Source organism: Euphorbia lathyris, chromosome 5, assembly GCF_963576675.1.
Source record: "Euphorbia lathyris chromosome 5, ddEupLath1.1, whole genome shotgun sequence".
Lineage (NCBI taxonomy): Eukaryota > Viridiplantae > Streptophyta > Magnoliopsida > Malpighiales > Euphorbiaceae > Euphorbia > Euphorbia lathyris.
In genome coordinates this window covers 1709808-1736867 of record NC_088914.1, presented here as the reverse complement: position 1 = coordinate 1736867, position 27060 = coordinate 1709808, and the positions used below count along the sequence as shown (strand labels likewise).

Genomic DNA, 27060 nt, shown 5'->3' with positions numbered 1-27060 from the left:
TGTTAAGAAATTAGCGCGAACTTTATAGAAAATTAAATATATCTACTATTTGTATGTTGGGCACTTTTAATTTTTTAACCGATACACCAGCGATAAGGTTTTAATATGCTCGAGGCTAAATTACCTCCAACCGTAGGTCTAAATTTAACACTCCAGATATGGATTCTTGACTCCGTCACTGCCTAGGCGGATATATTACTTATAAACATTATTTTTTACTTACTGAAATATAAAAAATGATAATATTCATATGTAATATATTGTTGAAATGTTGTTATTTGTATATTTTTACGGAGATATATTACAAATTATATATTTTTTTTATATAATACATATTTTTATTACATTTGTGTGATAAGTTGCTTATTAACAAATAAAAAAATATAAATCTGACTAATTCTCGATTAACTTCCGAAAGCCATGTCCGTCCGACTAACGCCTAGCATATTTTACAACATTAATATATAGTACAAGAATCCAAATCCTAGAACAACTGTTACACCAAAAACCATATCATAATACTAAATTGTCTCATGAACAAAATAAAAATCAATTTCCAAATTATTGCTTTGGTTGTGAAAAATCGGATTAGCCGACAAGCATAATGCGCTTTAGATTATCACAACACAAGACAGGAGGAGAAAATATATGAAAACCGATTTCCCTAAGCAACATTTTTCGTTCCCACCTGCAGTGAACAAAAAACAATCTTCATCCCTGCTCCGTTGGGATTCCCCATCCTCGACGGAGATGGAAAATCTCCGCCCATTTGCAACTCTAATCCCATTGTCTTCAGATCCTATTGTTTTTGCTCCCATGCTTCCTAGTCCTGAGATTAACATAATTAGAACATAAATATACATTGACATCCATCATTTCTTCCCGTTTTCTAGTATTGTAACCAAACACTTGAAATATTTTATTTTCCAACAAATTTTTTTTATCTTACCCAATATTTTTTAAAATACTATTTTTCGACAAATAAACGGATCTTAATTTCGTTATACTTTGCTTTTACCGTAAACTGCCACCACTATTGCATGATAATTATTCAGTAACAAATTACTAGTTTCATATATCTAAAGGGTATATCCATAGCTACTGAATTTTACTCGTGAAATATGGTACTAAACTTCAAAATGTAACATAAATCGATCAAATTTACACTTTCTAATATTATGGCAACTAAACTTTAATTGACACCTCAACGGCCTCAAAATAGAAATATTCAAGAATTAAAATTATTTAGAACCACATTTACCATGGAACATTTTTCCAAAATCATAATTCATGGAGTTTCTCTCTCTAAATTTTCACATTTGCTATCCTAACCAAACAACACTTAAATAACTTCAAAACGAAAAAATTCAGGAATTGAAGTTGCTTAGAATATCATCAATTTTTAAAATATTCTATTTTATGGAGTTAATTGAAATTTAGTGGTGATAATCTTATAAAGTGTAAAGTTGAGTGAGTTTTTGAAATTCAGTCACCGAACCGTGAAACTTAACCCAAAACAGGAAAATAAGAATTTCTTCATATAAAAAAAATTCCAAAAAAAGAAAAAGTTGTGGTTACACTTTTTATCAATCGCATACGTGTGGATTCTCGATTTACTAAAAACTAGAATATTTTAGCTTGACACTCTAAATATGACCATTAACAACCCCAAAATGAAAATTTACAAGAATTAAAATTGTTTAAATATCACATTTACTATGAAACCACATTTTTATTTTTCCAAAATCATTTTTTCCGGAGTGCACACACTCTCTCTGAACATTCACTTTCTCACTCCTCACCCAACAACACCTAAATGAACTCAAAATTAAAACAGTTGAATAATTAAAATTGCTTAAAACATTATCAATTCTTGAAATTTTTTCATTTTTAAAATCATCAATGATTATTTTTAAAAATAAACATTGTTTTTAGCAAAGCGAAAAAAACCCTAGTTATCTCATGATCGTAACAAAAAAAAAACATCTGTCCCTTGTTGAACAAAAAAACCACAAACATACAATTGACAAAAAGTGTAATCACGTGAGTTTTTTTTTTTTTTTTAAATTTAACCCTAAAGAAAACAGGAAATGATTTCAATTGTCCACAACTTTGAAGTTCACAGAGCCAAAATAGCATCTACGTACAAAATAGCAGAATTTCGGTCCTAACTTTTGCTAAATGGCACAATTAAAACCCTAAGTAACTGAAATTGATACATCAGACATATTTTGTTAACCGTTTACATGGGACTCAGAAATTAAAGCTCCCACATCAGAAAATTGACGTCTATGTGTAGAAAGAGGTCAACGTTATGAGTCGCCTGTTAGCGGAGACTTTAATCGTGTCATTTAGCAAACGTTGGGACTGAAATTATACTAATTTGTATGTGGGGGTTAAATTAGCTCTACCTCAACAACGCTGAGACCATAAAGAACTTCAAAAGGCAAATGAATACCGAAAAAGAAAAAAAAAATCTTACATTTGTCCCCTGAACTTAACTTAGAAAAACGTAGAAAATAAAATTATTACTCAACCAAAATAAAACTAATAGACTAATGGCTTGATACATCATTTGTTCCCTGAACTTGTCCAAAAAACTTGATTGACCCCTGAACTTGCATAAAATGTAATCAATTGATCACTCGGTCGTAAAAAAGTAAGTTAAATGGAAAGATGTATTCCACGAGTCTTAAAAAAAGTAAAACGACCAAAATCGGAGTATACTATTCTAATATTAGAGAAGACAAATTGTATAGTTGAACAAGCAATAACTTCCTTTTTAATCTATTTTTTAATTATGTAATAACATTCTAAGATGCGTGGAATACATCTTCCGCATTTAACTTACTTTTCTACGACCGAGTGATCAATTGATTACATTTTACACAAGTTTAGGGGCTAACTGAACATTTTATGCAAGTTCAAGAGGCTATCGGAACACTTTGAAAGTTGAAGGGGCCAATTAAGCTTTTTGGACAAGTTCAAAGGGCAAATGATGTATTAAACCTAGACTAATAATAAAATCCTAATTCCTAATAACATAATATCAAACATCATCATCCAAATCCCAAAATAAAACTGAATCCAAATAACATATCAAACATCATCTTTTATCCATCTAATATAATAAGCAGCATATCAAATTACAACAGTTTAAGACTACTTACATTTGTCAAGAATTATAAAAACTAGACCTCGCAATTAATGTGTTCGAATCGTGTTCATGTTGTGTCATTTTCGGATTGGTGTTAAAAAGAGTAAATCCAAACCTAACCCAAAAACTTTCGTGTCACAATCATGTTAGTCTGTTCGGATTAGTTTAGATTCCGTGTCATATTTTCGGGTTACATGTAATTTTGTTATGCGTATATATTAATGACAACTTTTAAAAATATAAGAAGATATTGTGTTATTTTTAAATACTTTGTCATTTTTAGATTAGTATCACTACAAAAAAAAATGGTCTATTAAGACGCTAAAATTTAAGGTTTAACGACACTTTTCGGCGTCTCTAAATACTTACCCACGCTTTTCAAAGCGTCGTCACAAGCGTCATTAAATCGGGTGTCGTTAATTTTAACGACGCATAAAGCATTGTGTGGGTAAATTTAGTCCGACGACATAACGCATACAATCGTCATAATGGTTCCAACACTTCCATTTTTAGTGTCGTGATTTTTTTTATATAATTTATTTTCAATTTCAGAAATTTCCACTACACTTTAATAAAGCGTTGTAAGTGAACAACACATAAGATTTGTTATGTCGTTATTTCGCTTCAGAAAATATTAATAGCGTCTTAAATATCAGGACATTTTAATTTAAAAACGTCTCCAAATTGGCAACATTTAATTAAAAAAAAATGTCTACATTTAGCTACATAAAAATCTATTATGTCCCAAAGTCGACGGCATTTTGTAAATGAAATATCATCTAATTGCGACACTAACATAACTGTATAAACATTTAAATGAACAACATTTATTGAAAAAAAAGTCCCTAAATTGCAATGCACAAACATTATTACATCATTAATATAACGATAGTTTTTACAAATAAACATTTTAATATTTAAGGGTCATAACTCCCTATTAATTCAACACTTAATACTGCAAAAATAAAACACTAAAAGAGAGCAGAAAAAACAAAATGGAGCTAGTTTTAATATATTTCAATATTTCTGAAATGAATATCTACATGACAACTAACATTTTCATGTGCCAACATCGATAAAAACGTGTGGAATCATATCATTTTCTTCATAAATGATGCCGGTAGAACAAAAGTGAAATCAATTGTTCATGAAACTTCGCAAACATTGATACAGTAGACAACTAACATTATATCATAACAGAGACATGGAAGCATAGAAAAAAATCAAATTTTGGGGAAAATCATCAATTCCACCAAATTGTTCTAATAACAAGTGGATAAATATCTTCAAAAAAAAAAAAAACAAGTGGATAAATAATAGTTTGTTTCTTATTTACTATCTTTATATGAATTAATGATTATGAAGACTATGAATTGATTACTTCCTGGCCCTGAATATGCTAGCGGTCAAGGATATCACCATTGATTACTATTGAGGGCTCTATGCTATTTGTGATAATTTTCAGTACCTTTATGTTATTTTCCCTTTTTTGTACCGTTATATTAGATGCTTTTCTTTCTGTGCTTGACACCTGGTTGTAAAGGTTGTTATTTCCTTTTGTCTTGTTTTGCTTTTGGGCTTTATAACCTGTAATAGCAGCTTTGTGCAACTATGGGAGAATAAACAATCATTTTGGTGATATCTTTTCATTCCTCTGATATTCCTCAATATTGAAATCATTTGTTGCTCTTTCAATCATCATGGTATCAGAGCACCAGGTCAATATGAGTGGAATAAGAGACTGATTTTTTCACCATTATTTTTCACCTCCTTCTAAAGCTTCCATCTTTTTCTCTCTTCTTTAAAGTCTCCATCTTTCTTCTTCAAATTAAAAGCTATCTCCTTTATTCCATTGTTGTTCTCTCTGATATTATTTTTGCCTGAGAACTGTTTGATATTTGTTCTCAATGGCAAATGGAACAAAAATCACCTACCAGGATATGCTTAATCCTCTATTTCTTCACCCCTCAGATTGCACAACCTCCATTATAGTGGATAAACTTCAAGGTTCCTCAGATTACAGATCGTGGCGAAGAAACATGGAGATCAATCTGTTGTCAAAACGCAAGCTTGGAATCGTTACTGGAGGAGTTACGAGATCTACTGATGATGAAGCCAAAGCTGAGATGTGGGACACCTGCAACAATATGGTAATCGCATGGTTAACTCATAATATCTCTCCTACCATCAAGAAATTTGTGATGTTCATGAACTCAGCTAAAGATATCTGGCTTAACTTAGAAAAACGTTTTCAACTCACAAATGGATTTAGAAAATATAAGTTGAGCAAAGCGTTATTTGATGAAAAACAGAATGAAATGAGCATTAATGAATACTATACTGCCATGAGAATACTGTGGGAAGAACTTGATTCTTTAAATCTGTTGCCTGCTGTAACTGAGCAATCAGATGAAGTTAAAACCTTGCTTAGGACCATTGATACTCAGAGAGAGGAAGCCAAGCTGTTTCAGTTCCTCAATGGTCTAAATGACACATTTAATGCTCAAAGGAGCCATCTTTTGCTGCAAAGTCCATTACCTTCTGTGGAAACTGCATCAGCAGCTTTGCAGTAAGAGGAGGCTCAGAGAGAGGTGCTAAACTCAGTGAAATTTGATGGTGATTCATCAGCCATGTATAGCAGAAATACATCTGATAACTCTCAAGTTTGTACTGCATGTGGAGGAAAAAGTCATTCAGCAGATAGGTGTTGGACTATTGTTGGCTATCCTAGGTGGCATTCAAAGCATAAGGGTAAAAATAAATCCTCAAATTCTCAAACAACTGGAGCAAGGTGGAATTCTGCACCAACATACTCCAAGAATGCAGAGTCTTCGAATTCATTTAAGACTGCAGCTAATGTTCAAATTGGAAACACTTCAGAAGGTTCGGGATTGTTGTTCACACCGCAACAGTTGGAACAACTGATGCCTCAGTTACAGGCAGCTCAACTGAAGGGTTCAGAAACTGATGACGAGATAGATACCCATTTCTCAGGGATGATATCTTGTCACCTTGCTGCAGAATTCTCTTGGGAGTGGATTGTTGATTCTGGGGCTTCCGATCATATGACACCACATCTGGAGAGTCTTATTCAGCCATCTGTGACAGTGAATGTACCTGCAATCAACCTACCTAATGGAAACACTGCAATTATTTCACATATAGGAGATGCAATTCTTCCTACTGGCATAAGGTTGAAGAATGTGTTGTGTGTGCCACACTTCAAACACAACCTTCTATCTGTGCAAAAGCTGATCAAGGACAGCAATTGTGAGGTAATTTTTCACCCATCTCATTGTTTGATTGGGAATTGGAAAAGCAAAGAATGGACTTTACTATTTGATGAATCATCTTGACACTCCCATTCCTAAGACCTGGTTGACTCTTAATGATAAACCAATTTGTCTCACTGCTGACTCAAATAGTGAATCATCTGACACCTTAGATCTTTGGCATCATAGACTTGGTCATGCTCCTGTTGGTAAACTTAAACACATTCCTTGTGTTAAACCTCATATTCAAGCTCACAACAAAGTATGTTTAACCTGCCCTTTGTCTAAATTTACCAAACAACCATTCTCTCTTAGTCTTTCTCATGCTGCAGAAGCATTTGGCCTTGTGCACATAGACATTTGGGGAGCCTATAAGGTGGAAACTAGAGGAAAGTATAAATATTTCTTGACCATTGTCGATGATTACTCAAGGACAACTTGGGTTTATCTATTGAAATACAAGTCTGAGTCACTGTCAATCCTTGAGACATTTATCAACTATGCTAAAACTCATTTCAATAAATCAGTGAAAACCCTTAGGTCTGATAATGCCCTGGAATTTGATGATGTCAAATGTAAAGAATTATTTTTCAAATATGGAATCATTCACCAAACTTCGTGCGTTAAAAGGCCTCAACAAAATGCTCGTGTGGAAAGAAAAGCATCTAATATAACGGTACAAAAAAGGGAAAATAACATAAAGGTACTGAAAATTATCACAAATAGCAGAGAGCCCTCAATAATTACAAATCGAAAACTTAAAATTTGACGAAACCAAACCTAAACGCATTTATGTCACACTAATCAATGTGGTTCAAACATCAGGAGAACATAAATTTTGAAAAAAATGATTATTCCTGCACAATGTGATCTATAAAAATAGACTACATGATTCTACTTATATCATTTGTTCTAGTTGAAGAGTGAAACTTTGAGATATGGGATTTGGAAATACAACAGTTATGTTTCAAGGACTTCATTATTTTGTCACGAATTCTCTTCTCAAAATAAGAGAATATTAGATTAGGATACCAAAAAACTAAAATAAAATAGACGATGATATCATAGAAACATTATATACTTGTCCATCATGTTAATGACACTTACTCGTGAAGGTTTCTAACCTCTTGCAGGTCTATTAGCTTGTAAAGTTGTTGCGCCAACTTGCTAATTGATTCATCTATACTAGGCACAACTATTGTAATTTGTGCGCATCCCTCTATTTCTGAATGTCCAACAGCAAAATCTGCCACCAAAAATGACACCAAGATGAGAAAACACTCTGTTTCTTCAGTGGTAGGGGAATTGAGAGGAGAAATGCACCAGAAATACCTGTATATTATAGCCCCTTCGAGCAAATACCGCAGTGATAATGTTGAGAACTCCAGGAGAGTCATTTATAATCATGGATATAGTGTGAGATCGAAGTCCAGTTGTCTGAAATACTTGACAAATTAATATGCACTCTATAAGGCAAGAAAAATGAAATATATCTTCTCCACCGCCTCTATCCCAATATCATTAAGTACAAATTATTACCTTCCATTCTTCAAAGATAAAAGGTAAACTTCAAATGCACAAGCAAAGGAAGAAGGCAAAGAAAGACGAAGTGTCGGCTTGCCAATCCCATTCAAACTTTGCAGTGCATCCTCAGCACTTTTTCTGAGGTCAGAAATAAAAGCAAGCATGATGTTTTGTACATTACCTAATCAACTTCTTTTGTTCATTTTAAGCTTCTAAAATATAGCATTCCTAAGGAAATGAAATAAACAAGTACCTATTAGCAAATTGCACAAAATAGTATCCTTTCCCGATTGGTATTTCCACAGACAAAACTTCACCAAACTGGGAAAATGGCTGCCTTAGGTCCTCATCACTGATATCAGCGTCAATTCTTTCAACAAATATCTTCACGTTACAAAATGAGTATACCATAGGATAGTTACTGTCAAGTGGCAATGCAGTATAAAAAAGGTCAAAACTCACAGTTGTGTTACTAGAGTCTCCTTCAGATAGGGATCCTTGGGCCATAACACCATTTGCACCAGCCAACACCAAACTGAAGCTAATGCAAGGAAATCAAAATAGATTTAGGTTCATAATGCAAATATAAAAGCAGAGTGTTGCATTCAGCATTGATTTATCCTAGTCTCGTAATTATAAATATGTATACATTGAAAAAGGTGAGCTAACTTCAAAACCACTTGGTTCAGTCCTTCCTTAGGGGAGGATGGATGGAAAATACAATTTTTGAGAAATGCATCTAGTTCTAGACTAAACCTATGATCAGGAAAACAATAATTAGCAACAATATATAGATAGATCAGAACCAATTTCTAATATAGGCACAAAGTTTTCCCTTTCCCATTTGAGGCGGAATGGCTGATCTGTGTATGGCATTATTACAGAGCCATTATAGCTCCGCAAAACTCTATCAGTTATAGCATGTGAGTAAAACTCAATACGTTCGTAACCTTCTGGCTAACTAGTTTGCTTGTTGCAATTAACTTTGACAGATGAGAGCTGCAGATTCGATTGACACTAACACTAACACCAAATGGCCTTGTAAAAGTTACAATCACTTGGCTGAAATTCTATCCAAAATGCCACAAAATTAGAAATAAAAGCTGAAGTACATAACTCCATTTGAAGAGAGTAACTGAAATGTTTTTTTTTTTTACCAGCTCAAGTACAATGTGCGAGAAAAAATTTCTTTATCTAGTTGATCAAAGTTCATAAATGCAATCAGACCATAAATGAAGCCGCAAAAAAAAAAAACATAAAAAAGAGACAAAACCAAACATATAAAAACCTAACCTCCAAAATTAGGGTTTTCATCATAGAAGAAACTCAAAAGAATATATCTAGTAGAGATTGGCATTCAAAAAACTGATGAAAAAAAAGTCAGATTTTGTTTAATTTGGAAATTAGAAACTCCAATTTTGAGACAAATCAGTACCAATATTTTGAGATAGTCTTACCAGTCGTTTCACTCGGTGCGGTTATAGGTTTGTCGAATTGAAGCTCGTGATAAGAGACTGGAGGTGTAGGATGATGCTTTCTAGAGCCACTCAGAGAGAGAGAGACAGAGCTAGAGAGAGGACTGCAATATTATCGCGTTTTTTCGGGGAGGGAGAGGGAGGGGACTATAGGATATTTTGAGTAATACAATTTAAGAAATAAATATTTTAGTAATTAATAGAGTCGTCAAACGATTATAATTGGCAGACAAATTAAAAAACGTGGATAAAAAAATAAAAAAATATTCAAATAAAAAAATACATAGACACATTTTAATGACGTAAATTTTAAACCGTCTTTAATTTTTTTTAAAATATCGATGCTTTTTTTAAAACCGTAGTTACTTTTTTAAAAATGCCAACATATATAAAAAAAAATGACGTTAAGTGACAATAAAGGCCGACACAAGTACAAAAGTGTTGCTAAATTTTAAGATATGGAGACACATATAAAAAAGTATCGTAATAGACCTTTTTTTTTGTAGTGTTAATAACTTTAATTCTTGAAAATTTTCATTTTTGAGGTCGTTATCGACCAAATTTGTAAAAAAAAAAAAATTTGCCAACCACATATACCGATCTGCAAAAAAAAAAAAGTGAAACCACAAAGTTTATTTGAAATTAACCCTTGAGTTAATTAAATGAATTTGGGTTATATGATAATTTAGTAATATTTGTTCATACTCTTTAAGTTAGAATTGATGTAGTCGAGGTGAAACAAAGTAGAATTGCATTATTATGTTATTTAAGTTATTTTTAAGTTAGAATTGATGTAGTCGAGTTTATATATATATATATATATATATATATATATATATAAAAAGTGAAATATCCAATCATACAATTCTAGACGAGGTGAAACAAAGTAGAACTATGTTATTATGATATTTAAGTTATTAATTAATTACGTTGATATATTGATGACTTGTGGAGAATTTCCGATTAGCTTCTGTCCCTGTGGTGGCATCGTTGGATTCGACGGGGGGAAGCTCCGATGCCAAAGTCAGTATAGAGTAAGGAGGAATAAACTGAATTGACAAAGTAGGGTTACTAAGTTTGTGTGAATGTGTACCTTGATAGCTTGAGATGCAAGCTATATATAGTCATGAAGTTGTAACCTTTAGTAACTAGAAAGTCTCCATTAATGCTTCATTAATGGCGGTTACTGGTTTCCTTTAAGTATGTCTGTTAGCTCATTAATAGCTCTTTAATGGCCTTTATTGCGGAATCGGCTCAGCTGTTCAGCTGGCGGATCGAGGAGTTATGACGGATCTCCACATAGGTTTGACTACGGATCACACGTGGAGGAGTCTTGATGATCCGCCTATCGGATCCCCTTGCTTGATACGCCATGGCATTCCGGTATCAGGTGATCAATACATGGCTGTTTTGGGCAAATATCTCCTTTGATCCTTTGGATAATATCTCAATGTTATCAGAAGCCCCTCTAAAGTTCCTTTAAAGTCCTTTAGGGCTTTTGAGCTTCTTCGCGCGCCGTCATGATGATTTGCATTGATGGTCACTCTGTTCGATGCCAATCAGTGGGTGACACGTGTCATAGGCGTGCCGCTCGAGGGAAGAGAAAACGCCTTCTTCCTTCATCTCTTTCTCTTTCTTCTTCATTTGCATTCTTCTCCCATCTTTCCTCGAGTTTTTTCCCAGAGCTTTTCCGGAGTTCAGAATCCTTTAAAGCTTTTAACTCTCATGTAAGTGAATTTCTTGCTTTGTTTTCTGAATGTTTAGGAGTTCTTCTTCTTCTTCTGAGTCTACCTTCGAACTTTTTAATTTGACCACTTCTTCCGAAACCATAGTTAGCTGGACTTCTTCTTCTTCGGAAAATTCGGATTCTTCCGAAGGCACTGTCAGTTGCGACCTAGTTGAGTTGTGTAACTCGGCGTGTAATAGCAATCGAACTCGTTTAGGTAGGATTCAGAATCTTTCCGTCGCCGTTTCTCGGGTTACTCCGACAATAGGTTCTAGGCAGTTTTCTGGGATGGAGGCTTCTTCTTCAACTCCGTCCAGGAAAAAGGCGCCACGTGCGGAGTCCACTCCGTCTCATATGAGCGCCGCGGATCTAGCGGATCTGGCGGATCGCTTTCCGTGGATTAAGAATTATGAGACCCAGTTGGCGGCTGCTCATCAGCGACCCGCCTGTCCGCCAAGTGGATATTTGTCTGTGTATAGTTGTCACGTAGAGAGAGGGTTCCGGCTTCCTCTTCCTAAGATGATGGCGGCCATCTTGGCATACTTTGGGATCACTGTTTGCCAGCTACATCCGAATGGCTGGTTAGATCTGGCTCTGGATTGTTATTTGGCTTTGAATTTAGGGATAGTATGTAACCCTCGTGTCTTTCGGTCTCTTCACAAACCAACGAAGCGAAAGGCCGAATCTTTCCTCACTTTCGCTAAATTCAAAACTTATTCGCCCTTCTGCGGTAAGATGTCAAATGTCCATCTTTGGGATGAAAGATTTTTCTTTGTAAAGATAAGAGAGGGCGAATCTCTAGGATTTCCATCGGTATGGAATGCCAAACCTTTGCATATGGCTGGAGACATGCGTATATTGACGGACAGTGACGAGGAAGTGGCGGATCTCTTGAAAAGTATCAAGGTGGATGCCTAGACATACGCTGACGCCTTGGACTTTATGATGAATGACATTCCTTTGATCCGCCAGGAAGGAGACAAGATCTCTTACGTGAAGTTTACACAACTTGATGAAGGTAACTTTGTTTTTCCTTGAACCTTGATTATTTTATTGTTCCCTTGTCAGGGGTTTGTCTGAGGCCAGTCGCGCCCTTGTAGAGATACGCAAGAAACAGAAGGAGGAAGAGGCTCAAAAGAAGGGGCAGGTAGCGGATCCCCGTAAGAGTGCTGAGAAACGTCCTGCCGGCGATTTGGCTGATCCTCCTCTCCCAAAGAAAAAGAAGTCTATATCTAGCATTGGAGGGAAGCTACTGGCGGATGCCATAAGAGCCGAGAAACCAATGGCGAGGCTTGAAGAGGTGCGTCTATTTTATTATTTTCTCTTCTTTTACTTGGATCTTATTTTCTGCTTTTTAATGCTTGCATAGTTGGTGAAGCCGGACTTAGGAGGTTACTGGTCCGCCAAATATGGTGACAAAGGATCTCTAAGGAATGAATCTGTCATCAGTGATCTGGACGAAGCTCTTGGCCAACTTGGTGAGGTACGGGAGAGTCAAAATAAGATCCCGGGATCAGCCCATGTCCAGATGGGAAAAACAGAGCTTCTCACGGTAAGTTTTTCTATCCTTTTTTGCATTTTTGGATGAAAGAGTGATCACCTTTAGGGAGAGTTTGCTGTTATTCTTTTGCTTGAATTGGCTTTTGCCTTGATAGGTATACACTCGTATGCGTGCTATGAAAGCGGATCTCCTTCAAGGAGTGGCGGATAAGGCAACCATAGAAAGGTTGGAGAAGGAGGTCGTTGTTGCCAATGCGAACGCTGCTTCCGTTGTTGCCCTAAATGAGAGTAAGGATGATGAGATCCTTAGATTGAAGGAGAAGATAGATGCGGATGCTGAAGCGCATAAGGCTGCCTTACTCGACACGGAGATCCTGGCAGGGGAACGAGCTTACTATTATGGTGAGTGGATCATGGCGTATGTTCAACTTGCTCATCCTGAGATTGATTTTACAGATCCGGAGTACGTGGTTCCTGACGTGGAGGTTTGCCTTAAGTATCACAAAATTCCAAACGTCAAGGATTACATCCGTGATCACATTCGCAAAGTGATGAATGGATCCGCCGAAGAGAGTAAACCCCTTGTCGATCTTGAACCAGAGGATCTTGATGAAGTGTCTCAGAAGGCGGGTGACAAGAGTGAGGAGCTGATAACTGATTGTACCATTCCTCAGGAGGGTACTGTTTCTGTAGAGAAGGAAGCCCCACTGGAGGGCGCATCTGGTGTAAAAGATGCTAAGGAGGATGCTCCTTTAGATGCTAAGGAGGATGCTTCTTTAGATGTTTAGTTCTTTTGTGAAACTAAGTACAATTTTTAATCCTTGCTATAACCATTTATCTTTGCTTTACGCTTTATGTTTTTCAGCAAGTGAATCTATAGGTTTTAGGATTGAGTTGAAGTAGGTGGCCAGCCATACCTCAGAGTGTGAGCCTTTGTGAAGGCTTGGAGCTTTTATTCCTTTAGAGGAAGTTAAGCTGCCTTTAGGCGATCGATTGGCTTCCTGTCTTTGAGGTGAATCGATCCGCCACTAGGACTTTGGACTCTTTTTTGGAAAGAGTGTATGAGAGTGTAAAGATCTCACGTCTGAGAAATGTTTTAACTCTATCTCTGATGGGGATCAATTTGTTTCCTATCTTTGAGGTAGATAGATCCGCCGTTGAGATTGTTCTCCTATCTTTGAGGAGAAAGTAGTTTATGCCATGATAGTATTATCCTATGTGTGGGGATGCGTTTGTTGGCCTCCCTTCTTTTTTAATCTGGAATATTTATATTGCTACAAGAAAATACTTAAAAAAGAATTGATAGGACAAAAGTTGCTTTTTATTGAATGGCGATGTGCCTTATTACAGCAAGTGGGTCTTACATGTGAGCCTCATTAAAACCTTTAATAAGAAAACCCTCATGGGATAAAAACTTACTAAAGGAAAAAGAGTACTCAAGACCTTGATTACATTCTATTCTCTAGTGAAATATTTGCGGAGGTTCTGGATGTTCCACGTACGTGGTAGTGTGTTCCCCTCCATGTCTTGAATTTTAAACGTGGCGGATCCAATCTTGGTGATTATTCTGTATGGACCTGTCCAGGTGATCCCCAGCTTTCCTCTTCCTTCCATAGATTGGATTTTATCCGCCTTTCGGAGCACGAGATCTCCTACATTCAGACTTACAAGCTTTGCATTTTTATCATGATAAGCTGTGATCCGTTGCTTGTAGGCTGCCATGCGTACATACGCCTTCTCTCTTTTCTCCTCCACTTGATCGAGACTTTCTTTCAACCTTTGGCTATTTTCCTCTTCGCAATAGAATGCAACTCTATCACTAGGGACCTGTATTTCAACAGGGATTACAGCTTCTACGCCATGAGAAAGCGCGAATGGTGTCTCGCCCGTGGCCATTCGTGGAGTGGTCCGATACGCCCATAGGACGCTCATTAACTGATCCGCCCATTTTTTATCATGCTCTCCCAATATTTTCTTTATTCCTTTAACGATCGTCCGATTTGTAACCTCGGTCATCCTATTAGATTGGGGATAGTAAACGGAGGCGAACCTATTTTGAATACCTAGCTTTTCACAGAAAGTTTTGAACTCTCCACAATTGAATTGCGTCCCATTATCAGTGATAATTGTGTGGGGAACCCCGTCGAACCCAACGATATTATCTTTGACGAACTCCACCATTCGTTCGGCGTTGATAGAGGAGACAGCTTCGGCCTCTACCCATTTAGTAAAATGATCCACAGCCACCACCATATACTTTCTTTGTCTTTTGGTAGGAGGAAAGGGACCAACGATATCAATTCCCCAAACTGCAAATGGTCGGCCTTCGATGATGGGCCTTTGAAGGTGTTTAGCTGTGTGGGATTCATTTGCATGCACCTGGCAATTATGACAAGACTCCACTAACTTTTGGGCATCAAGTTCTGCTGTGGGCCAATAAAATCCTGCTAGCCTAGACTTCTTCAAGATGGAGGCAGACGCCTCATAGGCAACACATGTGCCTTCATGCAACTCTTTGAGGATCTGTTGTCCCTCTTCTATCACGATGCATTTCAACCAGGGGTGGCCAAAAGACTTTCTGTATAAGCAATCATTTATCATGGAGAAATAGGCGGCCTTCCTTACCGTCCGTCGAGCTTCTTCTTTGTCCTGTGGCAGGGTGCCATCTATCAGGTACTGGCGAATAGGTGACCTCCAATCACTTTCGACGGATGCAAGTAAGGATACCTCTTCTGAGGCGAATGCCGGTGCTGTCTTGACCTCGAACGAGCACTGTAGATCCACCCAATGCTCCTTGCTTGAAGCCATTTTAGCTAAGTGATCGGCCTCGGTGTTAGATCCTCGAGGAACATGGATCAGTTCCCACTTGGTTTCTTTGGCTTCGAGATGGCTCAGCAATTTCTTAACCTCTTCAACATATTTGGCCAGAATGTCATCTTTCACCTTAAAATTTTTAATTACCTGGTTGACCATTAATTTGGAATCACTGTAGATTACGATCCGTTCGGGAGTGATATCCTTCAACAGGCGTAGTCCCAATATTAAGGCCTCGTACTCTGCTGCATTGTTGGTTGCGAGGAAGTCCAATTTTACTGCGTAATGCAGTTTTATATATTGGGGACCTTTGATCACGATGCCTATACCTGCGCCTTCCACCGAAGAAGCCCCATCTGTATACATCATCCATTCTTCGACCTTAGATTTGGGGAGATTCATACCTTCTTCAGTGAATTCATTCACAAAGTCTGCCAAGACTTGACTTTTCAGAGCAGATCGACTTTCGTAACGAACATCAAATTCGCCTAAGCGAATCGCCCACTCCATTAATCTCCCCGAGGTTTCTGGCTTTTGCAATACTTTCCTCATGGGTATACTGGTGCGGACTATGATAGTATGTGCCTGAAAGTAGGGCCTGAGACGTATTGAGGTGGTGACAACAGCCAGTGCCATTTTATCAAATTTGGAGTATCGGGTCTCGACGTCTTTTAACACTTTACTCACATAATAGATTGGATACTGCTGTCCATCCTCTTTCCTGATCATGACTGTGCAAACACCTTTATCTGTAACTGAAACATACATGTAGAAATTCTCACCTTTCAGGGGCCGACTCATCAGAGGTGGTTCCGTGAGAAATCGCTTGATCCCTTCGAAGGCTTGCTTACAGTCCTCATTCCACTCGAATGTCTTTTGTTTTTTGATCACCTCATAGAAGGGTTGACATCTGCGAGCCGAACAGGAGATGAACCTGCCTAAGGCCACGATACGCCCATTCAGACGCTGCACCTCTCTGATGTTCTGTGGTGTTTTCATATCTAGGACTGCTTTAACTTTATCCGGATTTGGACTCACTCCTTTCTGGCTGATCATGAATCCCAAGAATTTTCCATATGTCGCCCCAAAGGTACATTTCTCTGGATTCAGTTTAATGTTGTGATGTCGGAGTACACCTAGGATCTCTCTTATATCATCTGCATGCTTTTCCACAGTGGAACTTTTTATGATCATATCATCCACGTAGACAGAAAAGTTATTACCTTTGCTTTCTTCGAATATTTTATTCATCATCCATTGATAGGCAGCCCCTGCATTTTTAAGCCCAAAGGGCATGACCTTGAAGCAGTAGGTGGCTTGATGAGTCACGAATGAAGTCTTGATTCTGTCAGAAGGCTCCATCGGGATCTGGTGATAACTCGACTTCACATCAGTGAAGGAATACATGGCGTGTCCTGCGGTCCTATCTACTAAAATATCAATACATGGCAGAGGGTAGTTGTCTTTGGGACAAGCTTTGTTGAGATCGGTGAAGTCAATACACATGCGGTATGATCCACCTGCCTTTTTGACTAGTACCACATTCGCCAGCCATTGTGTGTAAAGTACTTCTTCGATGGCATCCGCCTTCTTAAGCTTTGCAATTTCCTCTTCTATTACTTTCTGTCTTTCAGGACCATGATTCCTTCGCTTTTGTGCTATTGGGACATCATCCTCGGCAATATTGAGCTTATGAGTGATCACATCAGGATTAATCCCTGGGAGGATCTCATCCTTCCAAGCAAAGACATCTTCTGACTCATGGAGAACCTTTGTAATAGCCTCTTTAATCTCACCTTTTAGCCCTTTAGTAATTCGTACCTGCTTTTCATCCGCCATAAGGTACATCTCTGTTTCACCCAGAGCCATTGTGACAAGTTCCTCTTCTTTCTCATCTTTAGACTGTGGGACATACGTCTCCTGAGCAACTTTTTGATTTCCTTTGACCATTACTCCTCCTTTGGCCGTAGGGATGTAAATGGTGAGATAGCGGATGGAGATGAGAGCTGCTGCTTCGGAGATGAAAGGCCGACCCAGGATGATATGATAGGCCAATTGACCATCTATAATGGAGAACTCCAGATCTCCCTTCCAGGTTTGATCTTCGTCCGCCAACTCGCAATCTAACGTTACCTGTCCCTTCGTTTGGATTGTGTGCCCCGTTACTCCTAGGATGTCCACAATAGTGGTTTCCACTTGGACATGATCAACCATAAGTTTGGTGAATGCTCCTCTTGTAATGACGTTGCACGAACTTCTAGTGTCAATCATTACTCTTTTCATTTCCCATCCTTCTACCATCATGGTAATGACTAGAGCGTCTGCGTGAGGGGGAACTTCTGGGCCTACATCCGCAAAAGGGCGATTGAGTGATGCCCTATCCAGAGCGGTGGTCTTTGCCTTCTTCAGCACAGGTTGATATCCTGGTCCGCCTGCTATGACATTGATGGTCCCCTTCGCCTTCTTTTTCTGATCATCCCTTGACTTATCATTATCTCCTTTCTTGTTATCATTTTGGACGAACCTGTATAGCTTTCCCCTTTCTATAAGCCTTTCTATCTCACTGGCCAACTCCCAACACGCGTCAGTATCATGGCCATTCTTCCTGTGGTACTTGCAATAATTTTTGGGATTTTTTGCTGTGTTGGTGTACTCCCCCCTTTTGGTTCGGGGTATGAAATTCTCCGCTTGTGCTGGCTGTTTTCTATCCACATCAGCACTTCGCTTTTGGAGGCGTTTAATGGTGTAAATGATGGTACGTATGCCGATTTGTTCTTAGAGCCTCTGCGCCTACCTCTGGATGACGAGTTATGATGTTTGTCCTTTTCTTTATCCCGTCTACGAGATTCGCCATTGTCCCTCTTAGGCGGAGATACTGACTCCCTGCGGATGTCATCCACCTCCATGAAATCCTTGCATCTTTCTATCAATTCTGCCATATCTCTGGGCTTCTTTCTGATTAGATCTTCCTGCAAGCTTTTACACGTGGTGTTTTTCACTAGAGCTTCCACCGCCATAGAGACGTCCACATCAACAATTCGTATACACAATTTGTTGAAATTGTCCACATATTCTCGAAGAGGTTCGTTTGCTTTCTGTTTCAATTCAAAAAGCTTCCGCAATTTGACCACTGGAGGGATGCACCCGGTGAATTTTGCACAAAACTCTCTACTCAACTGATCCCAACCGTCTATTGATCCTGGAGGTAAAGATTGGAACCAATCATAGGCGGGACCACCAAGCGTGGTGATAAACATCCGACACAACACTGCTTCACTGGCCCGATTAAGGCTGAGCAACATGCGGTACTTCCTGGCATGGGCTTCAGGGTTGTCCACGCCCGTGTAGACGGGGATATTAGGAATTTTAAAGTGCCTATCCATTTCTTCAGCTTCGATCCACGCTGTAAAGGGCGAATCCCGATTGGCGAATGGGTTATGTCTCACATTCTCTTCATTTTGGCGGCGCACCTCATCTCTGATTAGATCCTCTATATTCCTGTGATTCTCCCTGGAACGTCCTTTACGCGGGGATCTACTCAGAGATGATGAAGAACTGGAATTAGATGAAGGATCCGATGGCGAACCACTTCCTCCTCGCCCTCCTGGTGGACCACTTCCTCCTCGTCCTCCTGGTGGAGCTTGACCATTAGCTCCTGGATTAGGAGGCGGATGCTGTCTATCTTGACGAGGTTCCTCAATTGGTCGCTTACTCCTTTTGCATTCTAGGGGTGGAGGAGATCTATCTCTCCGGGAGGATCTATGCTGTGGGCGAGATGGAGATTTAGATCGTCCCCTTCCTGTCATCTTCCTACGCTTTTTGTGTTTTCGACCCTCCGTTCCACCCCCTGGGGGATTTGACCTAGCACTATTGAGAGCTCGAGTCCCGCCAATGTTAAGCCTTGGGTTTGCAGGTCCCTCAGGAAAAGCTTGATCATTTCTCCGACTCCCTTCCACTCCGTCAGAAAACAGTCGCCGATTTAATGGCGGGTTACCGACTGCCATTGAAGTAATTACCATGGAATCCGCAGGTTGAGAGTGAAAAAACAAAAAATCACGAGCGTTTGGTCCTATGGTGACATTTTTCCATTGGGATACCGTAGGAGTTGGTGTTGTACGTCGAAGCGGGGGAATTAACATGTACGACCTTAAGCGGCTTTCCATCTCAGGGCCAAACTCTTTTCCTATGGATCCCGCACATATTTCAAGAAATGTGTCAGGTGACATACTTCCCTCACCATGTACCGTAGGAGCTTCAATCCATGAGGAGGGATCAACGCGTCCAGCGTTCGTAACAGGATTGGCTGATGGGGTTACTAAGGGCGTTTCAATCCCTGGGGAGGGATCAGACCCTCCACTCGTCATGTCTTATAATGTGAACGAAACCCTTATTTGGTTAGGGATCCACCTTCACCGCACCAATTGATGACTTGTGGAGAATTTCCGATTAGTTTCCGTCCCTGTGGGGGCGTCGTTGGGTTCGACGGGGGGAAGCTCCGATGCCAAAGTCAGTATAGAGTAAGGAGGAATAAACTGAATTGACAAAGTAAGGTTACTAAGTTTGTGTGAATGTGTACCTTGATAGCTTGAGATGCAAGCTATATATAGTCATGAAGTTGTAACCTTTAGTAACTAGAAAGTCTCCATTAATGCTTCATTAATGGCGGTTACTAGTTTCCTTTAAGTATGTCCGTTAGCTCATTAATAGCTCTTTAATGGCCTTTATTGCGGAATCGGCTCAGCTGTTCAGCTGGCGGATTGAGGAGCTATGGCGGATCTCCACATAGGTTTGACTACGGATCACACGTGGAGGAGTCTTGGTGATCCGCCTATCGGATCCCCTTGCTTGATACGCCATGGCATTCCGGTATCAGGTGATCAATACATGGCCGTTTTGGGCAAATATCTCCTTTGATCCTTTGGATAATATCTCAATGTTATCATATATATATATATATAAAGTGAAATATCCAATCATACAATTCTAGTCGAGGTGAAATAAAGTAGAATTGCATTATTATGTTATTTAAGTTATTAATGAATTGTGTTGATATATATATATATATATATATATATATATATATATATATATATAAGTGAAATATCCAATCATGATATAGTTTATGATTAAGAGTTGTATATATATATAAATAAGGAAAAAGTACAAAAATAAACCTCGTGGTTTGGGCCATTTTCAATCATATACTACGTGGTTTAAAAGTTTACAAACTGGTACCTTGAGGTTGATTCCGTTAGCAAACAGGGTCTAAAATGACTAACGGTGTTAAAAAAGATGAGGTGGCAGTCAAAGTCAAAAAATCTAAAGGGTATTTTTGTCCATTCATTTATTTTATATTTTATAATTTCTTATATTTTTAAAATTTTGAAGCTCACCCAATACATAATACATCTCACCTCTCTTCTTTCTCTCCCATCTCTCACCTCGTCTCTCCCAAACCTCTCCTTTTTCTGGTCACATGTTGCTGCTTCCGGCGATTAAGATCGATCTCGCTAATACTGCTGATGGATCGGTAACTCGTGCTGCTGTTACTCACCGTTGAATCTGCTCGTTTGATTGGATGTTGGACATCGTCATCGGCTACTTGATCGTCTTTTTCGTATTCATTTCTAATTGAGGAGTGGACTGATGTGTCGGGATCGGGGCAGCGAGTGAGTCTAACTCGACGGGAGTTGTGTGGTTGAGAAATATGTTGCGAAACTCATCTTCGAGTCTAGCCATGACGATCTCGATGGTGGAGGAGTTGACTTTGTCTTGATCGTCGGCGATGGAAGTGGAAGACATGGTCTTTTGAAGTTCATCTACTGCTTTTAAGTACCGATCCACTTCATCTCTGTCGCCTTCAAAGATCATCCTCTCTCTAGCTTCTTCCGACACCGGTGACCGGAGAATTATCTTTGGTGCATCTACGAGAACCACCGCAACATCGCTGCAGTCGTAGTTCTCCGGTGGTTCCATGATTGGATACAACTGTTAACTTTACAATTAAAAAGAAAACAACTTTCTGATGATGAAGTTAACACAGGAGGAATGAAAAACAACATAAGCGAATTTTTGTTTCAAATTTCAACTAATTCAAGAGGAAAATCTTAGAAATTTGTTTCAGATGATGAGAAAAAATTTCTTTTTCTTTTTTAAAAGGGAAAAGTTTGTTCTGAGAAAGCTCTTAAGGAATAGTAGAGGTGAAAAAATGGAGAATCTAGGAAAAGTGGTGGCGGTGGTCGGGGGGTGGCGGCGGAGGAGGATGTGGTGGTGTTGAAGTGGAGAGATTTGGAAATGGAGTCACCGTCAATGTAGAAGACGATAAAGACGTAGGAGAGAGAGAGGAGTGGTGAGGTGTCAGTTGGTTAGTGGGTAAAGTTTAGAATTTTAAAAATATAATAAATTATAAATTATAAAATAAATGAATTGACAAAAATATCCTTTAGATTTTTTTATTTTGACTGCCACCTCATCTTTTTTAACACCGTTAGTCATTTTAGACCCTGTTTGCTAACGGAATCAACTTCAAGGTACCAGTTTGTAAACTTTTAAATCACGTAGTATATGATTGAAAATGGCCCAAACCACAAGGTTTATTTTTATACTTTTCCCTATAAATAAGTCTTAGGAACACATGGTTAAAATAATAAATTCCTGATATTATTGGAATAAAATTTAGGTTGTTGTCTAGTCGAAATACTTGAATTAAAGATTGTTAAAATAATAATGTTGATGAAATTATAATTTATTAAAATAAAATATATATTATGATTTATGTTTTATTTTTAAGAAATTGAAATTGGTTTTGATAAGTATATTTTGAATTTGTTTATTGATGAATTTTGGTTTGTTTAATTAATAACAATTTATGATTTTAGAAATCGATTGAGCGAAGATACTAAGAAAATTGATGTTGTTGTTGTTGTTATGTGATTTGGATTGAAATCTTAAAATGATTTTATAAGTTGTGATATTTTGAAAGATAGATAAAATGGTTTTGTCCATCTAGGAGAATCCGAGTAATAGTTAAAAGACTATACCTATGGGTGGTATGGCAAGAGTGCACGGCTGGTAGCTCTAATGTTAGCAAGGAACGAGATATGAATGAGATATTTCGATTATTGATATTGTTGATGTTACGATAAACTGCACGAGTGGAATTCATGGATGGACGCGAGGTTTGTATTACATTTTGGCAATGTATGATGATTTGAAAAATAATATTTAATAATAAGCTTATAATATTTTTGTTGCAAATTTTGTTAAAAAGTTTATTTGATTATTAGTGGTTTTGATAAAAATTTATTTGGTTGTGGCTTATTTTGGCAAAAATACTAGTACTTTGTGATTTGATTTTACAAAATGATTTTTATATAGTGATAAAAATATATTTTAAGTAGATTATCTTATATGAATTATTAAACAAATAAATAAATTTCTATAGGGATAAAATGAAATATATAATTAAATCGTCAACGTATCAATTCGTGTATTAATGTGTTAAGAGAAATATAGATTTAAGGGATAAGGTACCAAAATAAGTCTAAGGTTTTTGGAGAAGTACCAAATTAGGCTCAACGTTCAAAATAACACCAATATAGGCTTAACGTTTACAACATAATATCAATTTAGACTTAACATTTACAATATAGCATTAATTTAGGCATCACGTACAAAATAGCATCAATATAGGCTTAACGTTTATAAAATAATACGAATTTAAGTTTAACGCTTACAAAATATATCCAATTTAAGCTAAACGTCACAATTAAATTAACCATATTATATTCTTTTCCTATTAACTTTATATGTTATCTTTTTATTTAGTTCTATTTTCTTATTTATTATAATACAATTAATTAGTATTCTTTCCCATTAAAACTTTATATTTGTTTTTCATCAACCATTCCATGACTCATAAATTTCATTGCTCATGTAATATATGCAAACTGAAAGTAATTGAATATCCATAATATTTCGAACACTGACATATATCAATATTATTTTAACTAAGGTTCGAAATATTGTGGATATTCAATTACTTCCAGTTTGCATATATTACATAAGCCATGAAATTTAGGAGTCATGAAATGGTTGATGAAATGCAAATATAAAGTTTTAATGGGTAAGAATACTAATTAATTGTATTATAATAAATAAGAAAATAGAACTAAAATATAAGATAACATATAAAGTTAATATGAAAAGAATATAATATGGTTAATTTAATTGTGACGTTTAGCTTAAATTTGATATATTTTGTAAATGTTAAACTTAAATTTGTATTATTTTGTAAACGTTAAGCCTATATTGGTGTTATTTTATACGTGATGCCTAAATTGATGCTATATTGTAAACGTTAAGCCTAAATTGATATTATGTTATAAACGTTAAGCCTATATTTGTGCTATTTTGAACGTTGAGCCTAAATTGGTACTTTTCCAAAAACCTTAGGCCTATTTTGGTACCTTATCCCTAGATTTAATAAAATAAATAGAATTACGTAGCTTTGATTCCTGATTTAAAATTTTAAAAGATGTTGCATTCGGAATATGTAGGAAGTTTGATAGAATTATCAAGTTCAAACCAAATATTTAAACAAATTTTAGATAGTCTCAATTAATATTTAGTTATGATATATTAGAAAAATGGATTAAGAATAATAAGTTATAAGATATTTGATTAAATTAATGGTGATAAAACTAATAAAATTTTACATTTAAAAAGCTATGGGTCAATTGTAGAAAATAGGATTGCATTTTAAATTTGCAGCGTTCATTGTTTTGTCCCACGTCCTACCCGTTGTTGTTTAGGGTTGGGTGACATTTTGATATCAAAGCCTAGGTTATATTCTTCGGGTCTAGTGTTGTTGGTCTTTGGAAAATATGAATGCTTAGTAATCTTAAAAATTGATTGAGAAAATAAATTAAGACAGACAACATGATACACATGAATTTCGAGGACGAAATTCTTTAAGGTATGGAGAATTGTCAGGTCCACGTCTAAAAATTTCTACCTTTATTTTTCGAAATAGATTATAATATATGGGTTAGGCTATGCTTACTTTGTTTTTTACAAAGTAAGCCTTACTTTGTTTTTTCCACCATTGGATGGTGATGAACTTTGACAAAGTAAGCTCATCCAATGGTAGAAATAACAAAGTAAACCTTATTTTGTCAAAAACAAAGTAAACATAGAAGGCAAATATAATATATATATATATATATATATATATATATCTTTTGGAATATTAACTAATTATGAATTTAAGTATATTATTGGATTTAATTAAAAAGACTGTAAAATTCTAAAGGAGTTGATTATCAAAACGATACTGACCTTACAGAAATGATTAAGGAACAAATAGAATAAAATTGTACTGGGAAAGCGAATGAACTTTGAACATGAAAATTAAGACTAAGGAAATAACTGAAAAATCTAAAAATGCTGAAGTCTAGAGAGAAATTGCTAGAGTTTTGCTTGAGTGTGTGTTGAGTTGTCCTATTTCATCGTGATTTCTTCCTTTTATAGACGTTGATGGTAACTTCTTGTTTCTTCTACTAATTCACGTTCTCCACCTTCAGATCACATCTTAAGTAACTGATCCACTTTGATTTCCATGAAAGATTGATTTTGACACCTTCTAATTTTCCTGCTTTTTATACGTTAAAATATTAAATGGACTACTGGTTCTCGTAAGTTTAACTCAAGTCTCCCTTGAGGCTCACTCTATGAAGTTTCCCCCGATATCCTTTGAGGTTCGCTCTAGTAAGTTGGTTTCCCCGGAGGTTCACTCTGGGAAGTTTCCCCCGATATCCTTTGAGGTTCGCTCAGATTTACTCTAGAAAGTTTCTTATGGTTTCCCTTAAGGTTCACTCTATGAAGTTGGTTTTCCCTGAGGTTCACTCTAGAAAGTTCTAAGTGAATGGTGCACGGGAAAACATAAAAAGTTTCCTAAATATATATTTTAAGAAAAAGTTTCCTAAAAAGAAAAGTTTCTCCCATGAAAGTGTACACCAAGATATGCATCAAGAAAACTTTATTTTTGTGTGTGCAAATAATTGCCCACTCAAGCCTGAATTTTATGAACGCAAATTTCATGCTTGATTCTTTAAAAGTCATGCTATCAGCTTTTAAAGGTGTCGCATGATAGTTCTTTAGGTGACATAAAAATATAGGATGTGGAGTCGGTCCTGTGTCACTTTCATGATAATATCTCATTTCCTCAATTAGAGGATCGCGCCCCAGCCTATGAGATGGCCCCATGGATATATGTTCAAGTTGAAATAATTTATTGAAATCTCTCACTTTGATTACTTTTACTTTGATGTTCTCTTTTTACTTAGGTTTCATTCCAACTTCAGCTCTTACATTTCCCTCGACTTGGCATCTCATTATTGGTTTTTTTTCTTAGCTTGTGAAACTCAAAATGGTCAACTTGATGGAGGCCAGACACACATAGTTTTAGGACATATTCTTGGATGACCTCCATAATAACTAGGGGAATCTGTCGAAGGATATCAGTCTGCTAGTGAACACAAGGCGCATGAGAAAATCTAGTGTTTCTCCCATTTCCTCTATAGTTGCCCCTATCTCTCTAGTGATATAGTGGCCTTCTGCTTCCTCGTGATATGAAGTTGTGTAAGAGGAAAGATTAGTGTTTCCAAAATATTGAGGAACAAATGACTTACCAAAATTTTCTCAGTCTGTAGAATTAACAGCCTTCTATGAGACAAATTCCTCCCTCAAAGGTGAAATACGATATTTCTTAGTGTCGGACACACCACATCTTTCATTGAACTTCGAGAAGCCTTGAGGAATATGGTTTCCTCCACTCTTGATGATCCCTGCGACAACTTTTGGAGTATCTTATCCATCTTCTGATTCATATCGCTCCTTAGAGCTTCCAGATTATTTTCGATGGAATTGAAAATTCTCTCTAAGAATTGTGAATTTTGGATCTCTGCAAAGATCCATGATTTTCCTTTGGGACTAACATTCTTTGTTGGTCCCGTGTAACGTGACAAGATTAGTTCCAAGGGGGGGTTAGGAACTATTTAAAAAATTTCACGTTAGGCTGACTGTTAATTCTTAACTTAGACTGTCTCGAAGTTTTTTAGCACAGTGACACTGAGTAAGTTTCAGATACAAGCTTAGTCAACGGGTGACTAAGTCTGAATCTGTCCTTGAGTCAGGAAATAGCACTTGAGTCTATTCCTGAACTCAGCTTCTCAGTTCACTCAACTCAGCTTATGTTCTTTTTAGTGTTTAACTAGGCAGTATTATAGCAAGCAATAATTTAAGGAGATAAGGGTTAGAAAGATATTACTCAGCAGACGTATCCTGGTTCGGCCTCTCCGCCTACGTCCAGTCCCCGGAATTCCTTCCGAGCTTTTCAGAATCCTCTAGTGAGCTCTTTAAAGGTAGAGCACAAACCTTTTACAATAGACAGCTGAGTATACAAGAGTACCTTCCTCTATTCCTCTACTCACTCCTATTTCTACCACTGAGTACTATGACCGAGTACTCAGCTTCTCCTTTCTATACTTCTAGAAATGATAAGTGTTTGTTTGTCCTAAACAACAATTGCTA

General features: G+C 37.1%; 1 protein-coding gene across 16 annotated transcripts; it reads right to left on the bottom strand.

Moving 5' to 3' along the window:
• Positions 1–415: 415 nt before the first annotated feature.
• LOC136229952 (polyadenylate-binding protein RBP47B-like) lies at positions 416–9581 on the bottom strand. Of its 16 annotated transcripts, none has more exons than XM_066018821.1 (7): positions 9411–9581; positions 8207–8494; positions 7969–8091; positions 7762–7866; positions 5963–7675; positions 5696–5827; positions 4012–5294 (listed from the first exon to the last, which is right to left on the bottom strand). In XM_066018821.1, exons 2-4 carry the CDS (start codon positions 8458–8460, stop codon positions 7833–7835), a joined length of 411 nt encoding a protein of 136 aa, XP_065874893.1. In that variant the 5' UTR covers positions 8461–8494; positions 9411–9581; the 3' UTR covers positions 4012–5294; positions 5696–5827; positions 5963–7675; positions 7762–7832. The 16 variants fall into 16 exon arrangements, with proteins under 16 accessions (XP_065874900.1, XP_065874905.1, XP_065874891.1 ...); XM_066018820.1 differs by having other exon boundaries at positions 5971–7675; XM_066018826.1 differs by having other exon boundaries at positions 4017–5294; positions 7537–7675.
• Positions 9582–27060: the final 17479 nt, after the last annotated feature.

Bases quoted from the DNA above. Each gene is read 5' to 3' on its own strand.
- LOC136229952 (XM_066018828.1), bottom strand. From the start codon at position 8,460: ATGGCCCAAGGATCCCTATCTGAAGGAGACTCTAGTAACACAACTGTG. The intron at 8,092-8,206 runs GTACTTGTTTAT...TTCTGACCTCAG, and splicing joins TTTGTGCAATTTGCTAATAG to AAAAAGTGCTGAGGATGCAC. The intron at 7,867-7,968 runs GTAATAATTTGT...CAAGTATTTCAG, and splicing joins TTATCTTTGAAGAATGGAAG to ACAACTGGACTTCGATCTCA.